Source organism: Orycteropus afer, unplaced genomic scaffold, assembly GCF_000298275.1.
Source record: "Orycteropus afer afer isolate SDZICR_OR568_19922 unplaced genomic scaffold, OryAfe1.0 scaffold00193, whole genome shotgun sequence".
In the NCBI taxonomy this organism is placed as follows: domain Eukaryota; kingdom Metazoa; phylum Chordata; class Mammalia; order Tubulidentata; family Orycteropodidae; genus Orycteropus; species Orycteropus afer.
The window spans coordinates 6,136,815-6,145,731 of NW_006921780.1; the positions used below are offsets into that span (position 1 = coordinate 6,136,815).

Sequence of the window (8,917 nt, forward strand, 5' to 3'; positions counted from 1 at the left end):
TTGTTTCTCCAGAGAATGCAGCCCAAAGACAGTCTGGAAGCTACACTGAAACCTGCTCAGCATCACTGCAAAAAGGACATGGGGTGGCATTCTCTAACTTTACAAAGGGAACAGAGAAAGATCAACAGCAACAATCCATAGCTGATTCCTATGAGGTGAAAGTCAGACGTGCCACCAACATCCAACCTGTTTGCCAATTCTGACACCAGCTATCTCTCCCACAGCACTTACCACTTCTCTGCTGGGTTTGATAATTCATCATAATGGCCACACAGAACTCACAGATTATATGATTATGTGGTTTATTAGGGAAGCAATACGTTACAATTCAGGTTCAGGAACATTCAGGATATAATTCTTCAATCAGGGCAGACTCCCCTCGACCTGACCTTCAGGCACGCCTCTCTTTGGCCTGGGGCCTCTTGGCCTGGCCTCTGCCCTGCTCAAGCATTACAAAGCTCTTTAAGCTCTGCTGATAGATGCACCTAGGTGCACCTGACTCTGCCAGCAAGGCTTCTGCCCAAAGGGACTCAGCTTTCTCGCTCCATGGACCAGCAAGTCTGCAGCTCCGCCTCATGCTAATCTCTTGGTTCTGCTGCCATTCTTTCTGCTGTCATCTTAGCCCAGGAATCTTGGGTCCAAGGATGTGTCATACTCCTGGCTTTTCCTTCTTGATAGTAGTGAGATTCCGCGCCCCCCCCCACCTTCTGTCTCTAGGAGGGCTCATTTTGATATCTAGATTAAGCCTAGTGGAATGACAAAACTAACCAATCACCACCTTATTTCTACAGTCCCACTCCAACAAGGGTGCCATGCACCTTATTTACATTACTAACAAGCTATCTGATCCCCTTGGTAGGCCACAAGCACTCACATTCGCACAGTTCCACCCAGTCATCTGGTGGGAGTCACAAAGACCATAGCTAAAAGAGCCATACCAAATAATTCAGTGTGCCATAATCACAGCAACACAGAAGCCTCCACTGAGACAGGGGAGGCTGCACAGGAGGTGCACTGGCCAGGAATCAAACCTGGGTCTCCTGCATGGAGGGCAAGGATTCTACCACTGAACCACCAACGCCTAGTATTATAGTCTCTCAATAAATGCTGCTGGTATTTGGGAAAGAAGGTATTTGCCTGGGTGGTGCAAGTGGGTTACTCTTGACTAACTGAAAGTTTGATAGTGATCTGCTAGTGATCTGTTTCTATAAAGATTATAACCAAGAAAATTCTATGGAACAGTTCTACTCTGTAACAGGTGGGGTTGCCATGAGTCACAATGATGGGCTTGGTTTGAGTTTTTTATTTATGTAGTGGGGGATTGTTGGTAGATGAACATTGGAAGGAGATGGGACCTGGAGCTGAATTGAGGTCTAGATTAAGACTAGACTGTTTTCAGTCCATATGACTAATTAAATGCTTCCAAGACTCTGATTAAATGATCTTTATTTGATGTTTTGATGTGCACAGCAGTACAAGTAGGTGCCCAACCCAGCAAGTCAGCCCTTTCATCACCTTTAGTTAAGGTTGCCAGGGAATGTCATGGGGGGTGGGGTGGGGCGATCAGTAAACCACTGTCTAGCTAACCCTCTTTCTCCAACCATTCTCTATAGGCTCCAGTGTAGTTGCGAGCCCTGTGGAGACAAAGAGGGGTGAGGGAAGGACAGGCCCTAGAGGGAGGCCCCAGTCACTCCCCAGCTAGCCAACTACACCTTCTCCGTACCCTATGTATCCAAGGCCGCGGGCCAACTGCATAGCCTGGAAGCCCCGCTTGCCCATCTGACAGAAGAAAACAAGGTTCTCATCTTCCAGCTTTGGCTTCTGAGCGGAGTACAAAGCCTGGAAAGCAGCTGGCTCCATCTGCAGGGCACTTTCCAACTCTGACACTGGGAGGAGGAGTCAAGAAGAGAATGGACAGCAGGCAGGAAGGGCTGGGCCCTGGGGTCACACACAAAAACCGGCCAACACAAAGCAGTCACCCAATTTAAAGGAAAAGATAACAGGTACCAGGCGTGCAGGCACTACTCAGCCAAACGACCTTTGAAAATGAGCCACTTCCTGATTCGGGAGGAGGAGCAGGTTCAGGCACACAGCCTGATCAGTAAGTAAGTCAACTGATCTGTCTCTCTCCTCAAGGACTGTGATCCCCTCAAACTGGATGGGTCAGTTTCGCTGCCAAGATTTGCCTCCAATCAGCCCTTCTGTGGGAAGCTTAGGAGTGGCTTAAGGGAACTCAGGACCCCTGTAACCAGTGCCTTCCCCACGGCACTGTACGTGAGGTCCCATTAGCTAAGACCTTCCTTGACTCTTTCTATTCCACTACAAGGGCGTCCCCTCTCAAGCCCATACCCGGGATGTTAAGCGCCCCTGGGATGGTCCCAGCTGCAGCCTCCTCCCGCGATCGCACGTCGATGAGGCGGGCCCGGCCAGAGGATAGGAGCGAACGAAGTTCAGGGAGCAAGACCGTGGGCGCTGAGGAGGGGAGCACGAGAACCTTGAGGGGAGTGGGTCAAGGCACAGTACTGTGAAGCCCCTCCACCGGTAGCGCCTCGTCCCGATGGGAAAGGGGCGCGTGCGGACCTCTCAGCAACACCCCTGCATATACACCTCCACCCAGGGGGCTCCATGCGCTCCCCAAGCTACCAGTAGGACTTCCCCGCAGATACCTGCAGCCATGGCACAGTAATTGCGAAATCCCAGGAATGCGGCACCAACCCGCCCCGTCGGCTCCCGCAGCATCTCCCCGCCCCTCCCGGCATGAAGACCGGAACCGGAAGCGAAAGCACCGCCTCCCGCACCGCCCCTGCAGCACCTGTTCGTGGTACTGCTCACTTAGCTCGTCAGAGAAATCCTTGCGATGGCCCAGCATGGGCTGGAAACACCACATTGGTCCGGGGCAGGTACCAGGGCTAAAGGTAGAGTATAGAAAAACACACTCCACCCTAAACTTGGCCCAGCCCTTGTTGTCTAAAGGACACCGTGCCCCTTCCGCAGCCTTTGGGCCCACAGAAGCAGTGAAAACAGAGACAACTGTGGCGCTGATCAACTTTATGTTTAAAAAAAAAGAAAGGAAGGAAAAAAAAAAAAGAAAATGCCCCCACAAGGGGGAAGGCCCCAAGTGGACCCCTGACTGTTGTTCTCCCTGGCTGCAGAGACTTCTGCATAGGCCTTTGCTTGCTGGCCAGGCTCCTCTTCCCCAGGCAGCAGCCACTGCTAGGCATCCCTTCTCCCACTTCTTGCTACAGCCTGCTCCCCAGAGATGCCAGGTCCACATCTGAACCTCAGCTCCAAGGAAAGGAAGAACCAGTGGCAGTGCTGGAGTCCTGGAGCAGGCCAGACCATCACCTGTCAGCAGACTCTCTGCTGGGCACTCTAAGCAAGCACAGGACAAGCCCTCCAGTTTAGTGTGTCCACCATCCAGCATCGAGACAGCACATGCATTGTGCAGGAAGAGCACGTGGGCCCAGGGACTGCTTGATGGGGGTGGGCAAGGCTGTCAGTGCACATCCTCATGGGTGTTTCACACCACTGCAGGCGGCTATATCACAGGGCCTCAGTTCAAAGACACGCTGCCTGAACTCCCCCGAGTCCCATGCCAAAAGTGGGCAGTGAAGGAAAGGGGCATGGGGTTAGCCTGGTGCTCCTGGGCTATCTGCAGTTCTCAGAAAAGGGCTCTAGGGCCCAAAGCCCCTGAATCCCCAAGGTTAGTTGCTGTCATTCTTGATGACGACCTCTACTCCATGGTGCCGCAACTGAGCTCGTAGCAGGAGATTCTTGTTTTTAAGATCTTCCACCTGCCATGGGAAGAAGGCAGTAAGAGGAATGGGTAGAAAAGTTGGCACAACCAAGCCTCTAACTTTATTTAGACATCCACTGGTGAAGGGAAAGAGGTGAAGTCCTCTCTGTGGAGAATCAAGTAGGGAGCCCTACACTGGGTCAATGGCTATGGAGGACAGGAAGGGCTATTAAGGGTAGGGATCTGACCTGCTGTCGAAGCACATCATTGTCCAGCTGCAGCTGGTCAAGCCCCTGCAGTTCCTCAGACAACCGGTGGTTACTTTGCCGAAGCTCCTGGATATAATCACAGGCTTTGGATAGAATTCCACCTTTACTCTGTGAGAAAAAGAGAACAAAATGAGGACCAGGATTTAAGATACTTGGATTGCTTCCCAAAAGCACTTTCACACTTTAGACCTCATTTCCCCCTAAGGATTGTGGTGTAACATCTCCCAGGGATACAGGAACCTCCAAATAAGAAAGACCACTGACATCTGTGCCCTACTCTCTACCACTCCTGGAAGCAATACCAACAGACAAAATTCAGGCAACCCGTCCACTACCAGGGTCTTTCCATGACCTGGCCAGACTTGGTACTCTCCATGGAGCAATCTGGGATGATCTTGGACAGCTGCACAATCCAGTTGTTGATCTTGTCTCGACGACGGCGCTCCACTGTAGGGCAAAGGGAAAGATAAAGTGACTCAGTGAGAACTTGCCACAGGCCCCAGGATAAAATTACCCAACTACCTCCCCACCCTTAGAGATCACTGCCATCCCCAATCCCATCAGTCAGCTCCTAGCTTCACACCCTCATCATACCTACCTTCATTATGCTGAGCCCTGCGTTTCTCATCTCGAGTCGTCCGGGGAGCTTCCGATTTGCTGACAACAGAGCCCAGGGTTGTCAGAGTGAGGGGAGGATAAAAAATAAGATGGAAGTTTGGGGTAAGGGATTTGGCAGGGATCAAACCCCTCATTGTAACTGAGAGGAAACAGGGTCACTCACGGGGAATAAGGGTGGGTCCTGGGGGCAATGGAACGCTGGCTTCCTCCCTGCAACACTTCTTGTGGTGACATCATCACAAAGAACTGACCTGTGAAGATGCCGGGTATGTTCTGTCAGGACATGGGAGCAGGAACCTCACCAAGCTCTTAGACCCATGCCTTGGGACCCTCCTCTAAAAAGAACATGTTTCTTCCTGCTAGAAGGGCAGCCCCAGACTCATTGCCTGCCCAGGCCTTACTGACCACCAGAAGGGTCATGGGTGATAACCACTGCCCATTAATCATGTCCCACAACCTATCCTAGCCCCTGCAGCCCACATCCTCACATGATATCTCACCAGTGCCAGGAGGGGTTGCCTGCCCCAGTAGTGCCTCTGAACCCTGGGTAGTAACAACAGCAGCTGTACTTCCTGATGTGGTGCCCCCTGCCCCATCTCCTACTGCAGTGCTGGGGAAATAAGTATAGTGTGTCTCGGCAGCTGTCCCCTCTGTGTCAACTGCATCATCGCTGGTGAATGCACCCTGGATCACCGCCTGGGAAGAGGAGTGGGAACAGAGTTCAGTGAGTGAGACATTTCTTCCCACTGTACCACTCTGCAGCTTCTTCTGCTTGGAAGAAGAGGGGGGACGATCCAGAAAGGGAGAGCCTAGTGAAGCTCTGGACACAAGGGATAAGGCAGCTCTAGGTGCCTCACCATCCTTAGCTTCATCCCTATCCCACTGGTTCCAGTCATCTTACTGCTTAGAGCTCTAGCCCCCGCCCCGGCCCAAACCCCTATACCTGGGTCATGGACTGGGTGGCAGGGTAACCACTGATGGCTCCAGTGCCTTCAGTCTGGCCATCCAGCTGCCCCTCAGACACCTGGATCACCCTGTACATTACCTAGAAGTGGGGAGGGAAGGGGGAGGAGAGGAAGAAAGAAGAGTAAGTACTGGGGATCCCAGGGTCCCTCATAAAGCTTCCCTTAGATAGGACCCTAAAACAAGAGTTCTTCAAAGACATAGATTCAGACATTCCCATCCCTTATCCCTACAGAAGCTTTAGCATAGACCCTAGCCCACACCAATCTCTACTCCAAACTTCTCCATACCCCAAACAGTCCACACCTCACCTCATCCTCCAAGCCAAGTCTCCCAAAACATGTTCAATTACCTCCCCCAATCCCAACCCCAGGTCACACCTGCAGCCACCTGGCCCCCTCCCTTACCTGGCCCCCATTCTCAGTTCGGAAGACGTACTTGACGTTGGGGTCAGGGAAAGTGGCAGCCGACTGGATGCTGGCGATAGCCACACTGGTGGGGTCCTCCCCAGTTGCCACTGCACCTGAATTTAAACAGCAAAAGAAAGGTCTGTGAACTACTGTCTTTCTCTCTCTGTTCTACTTGCATGTCATTAATAAGAGGAGTGTGCACAGAGGATAGGCTGTGGGGGAGACCAGGAAGGGATCCTGGTTCTATTTCTATCACTCACCTTCCTGAATCTGCACTGTTCCTTCTTCCGTTTCAGCTGTTTTCTGCTGCCTATTTGTGGGGAAGGGATAGAAGAAAGAATAATGAGAGAAATTAATGGGAGGCTCACTGACCCAGTAATGTATGGCTCCCAAACTTAGTGGCATTCCCAAGAGATGCTAAATTACATGAGGCTAACAGCAGTTAATATTTACTGAGTGCTTACTATGTGCACAGGCACTGAGCTAAGCACTTACCATGTACTATCTTATTTAATACTAAGAACAGCTCTTGGAAATGAGTAGCATTACTTCCATTTTATAGATGGGGAAACCAAGTCAATAGCTAATAAGTGATGGTGCTGGGACCTGAATCCACATCTTCCTGACTCTAAAGCTAGTGCACCTAGACATTTTACCATTTTCCCAGGTCACCCATCTCTTATTCCAGACCCTACCTCCTCTTCACTCACCCCTTCATCTCTTTGTGAGGGGGCACATCCGAGGAACTGGTCCTTCTCTGGAGGTCTTCGTATCTCTTGCCTCACAGCTGTGTGCTAAATTCTGGTAGAAATCAGGGAGTTTGTGGTGAGTCTAGGAAAGTGACCAGCCCCCTGCTTCTAGAACTAAGCTCCATAAAGATATAGCCAGGATCATAACTCAGGCATCTGCAGAGAACAATCAAGTCTCCCCCATTCTGATGCTGAGAACTGGGCTACAATGGTTGAAAAAGCCACCCTATAAATAGTGTTCCTCACCCCTCCATGATCACTCCAACTCCTAGTGGAGAGGGGATTACTGGACTGGAAGACTGCAAAACAACCTATATCTGGATGGATTATTATTAAAGCTATTAATGACCTGCCATGACAGCAGCTTCATGGGGATTAGGAAGGGCCATGTTAGACCATCACTATCAAAAAACACCAGACCATGGACATTGATGCTTATTCCAGATTCTCAGGTGCATACTGTACACAAGAAATCTCTGTTTGTGACACTTTGGAGAGGAAACCTGAAGCCCAATGCCACTGGAAAACCATCCTTAACCCCAAAGATAGACCTGGCCCTTGAGGCCCATTCTACCACCATGGCTCTTGTTTTGGGGTACTTGGATTTATGTCATATGTTAGAGACCCTAAAGCCCAAATGCAGCATCCTGAAGACCTCTCTATTTTCTCCAAGCCTTCCTGGAAACAACACATTTGCTAACATGTTGCCATGACAACTCCAAATCAACTGAGGCTCAGCAAGAAGGGATAAAGCTGGAAGCTCAGGGTTCTGAAGAAGAGACAATGGAGAAAGAAATCCATCCATAAGGTGCCAGCTTTAGAACTCTAACATCCAGTCAGAGGCCAGGAAAAACAAAGGGCTGAGCAGACAAATGCCTCCAGAAAGAAACAGCTACACAAGGCGCAAAAAAAAAAAAAATCCCAACATGAAGCAGACAAGATTTTTGTAAACTCTCTCCTCATAAGGTTCCGCAAAACCTAATTCCCCTACCTAAGGAAAAGCTTCAGCAGGTGAAGCTTGGAAAGCCAGTGTCTAAGGAGTGTCAATAATTCTTTAGAAAAAAAAAAAGGAACTGAAAGTGAAACTACCCGAGGAAGTAAAGCTGCAAGGAGATCCCAGTCTGTAAGCAGAAGTAGAAATAGTATTTAGGGACCACCTACCTCTCAATCCTCAAACCTGAGGAAGAGATGCCCCTCCCGAGGATTGCTGCGCTAATTGCAGGAAGCGGCAATGAAAGAGAGGGCAGGGCACAAGGAAGCATCCCTATCATCCACAGCTGTCAGCCAGGCGCAGCCTCTGAGGGCAACGAGGTCAGGCTGCTTATTCAAATCTCAGTTGGACATCAGGAAGCATTTCCTGAGCATTAGGGCTATACGACACGGAAAAGGGAAAGGATGCTATGGCGTGCACGCTCAGGCAAGGAGGGACCAGCAAGATCCCTTGCTAAGTCTGGACACAAAGGGAAAAATATCAAGTCCTGAAAGAAGTCAAGCGCAGAAACCTTGCCTGGGAATGCGCCGTCTTCCTGAAGGCCCACCAATCAGTAGGCGCTTATAGAACTGAGCACCCGACCAGCGCGAGCCCCAAAGCCGGAGCTGTGACCCTGCCAGCCTCCCCCGCCCCCCGCGCTAACCCCACGCCCCAGCTGCTCCGCAGAGAAGACTGGAAAGGGTGCCGGGGGGCTCGGCGGGCCCCGGCGTCCGGGCCCGCGCGACTCTGCGGCTCGCTGGCCCGCGGCAGTGCATCGCAGGAGGGCGGGAGTGTGTGTCGCCCGGGGGCGGAGAGTCTGCTCGGCCCACAAAGGGGGGTAGGTGATTAAGAAACAGGCGCGGCCCCCTCCCCCAAAACAAAGGCTTCCTACCCAGGAGTTCCCTAACCGAGAAAACTGAAACCAAATCAAAGCTGTCCTGCCTTGCCGGTCCACCCAGTCTCACGACTTCTGTCTGATCCTGCACTCACCCTGCAAGGCCGCCTCAGCTGCCGCTTTTCCCCGACCGTGGTCTCCCCCCTCCGGACTCGGGTATCTCCATGGGCAGCCGCTCATGCGCACTCCCAGTCTGCGGCCATGTTGGTGAGGGGCGGAAGTATCTCCCTCCACCCGCGCAACCTACGCACAGCCCCTGAGCCGCCCCACTTCCGTCCGCTCCTTTTTGGTGAGGGCTCATGGACAC

The 8,917-nt window shown here is 51.6% G+C and overlaps 2 protein-coding genes and 1 non-coding gene across 3 annotated transcripts; all 3 read right to left on the reverse strand.

The window, feature by feature from the left end:
• Positions 1 to 1,010: 1,010 nt before the first annotated feature.
• TRNAG-UCC lies at positions 1,011 to 1,081 on the reverse strand. The gene has a single exon. It is a non-coding gene; the product is annotated as a tRNA-Gly (tRNA).
• Positions 1,082 to 1,582: 501 nt separating this feature from the next.
• Positions 1,583 to 2,887, reverse strand: TSTD1 (thiosulfate sulfurtransferase like domain containing 1). Its single transcript, XM_007947801.1, has 4 exons — positions 2,716 to 2,887; positions 2,350 to 2,472; positions 1,724 to 1,886; positions 1,583 to 1,634 (listed from the first exon to the last, which is right to left on the reverse strand). Exons 1-4 carry the CDS (start codon positions 2,885 to 2,887, stop codon positions 1,583 to 1,585), a joined length of 510 nt encoding a protein of 169 aa, XP_007945992.1.
• An 817-nt stretch (positions 2,888 to 3,704) lies between these two features.
• Positions 3,705 to 8,790, reverse strand: USF1 (upstream transcription factor 1). The gene is given in 13 exon segments (XM_042781897.1): positions 3,705 to 3,794; positions 3,985 to 4,113; positions 4,358 to 4,452; positions 4,604 to 4,662; positions 4,787 to 4,874; positions 5,124 to 5,319; positions 5,567 to 5,668; positions 5,994 to 6,109; positions 6,257 to 6,306; positions 6,707 to 6,756; positions 6,758 to 6,790; positions 7,211 to 7,221; positions 8,706 to 8,790. Coding segments are annotated over 13 exon segments (1,104 nt in total).
• Positions 8,791 to 8,917: the final 127 nt, after the last annotated feature.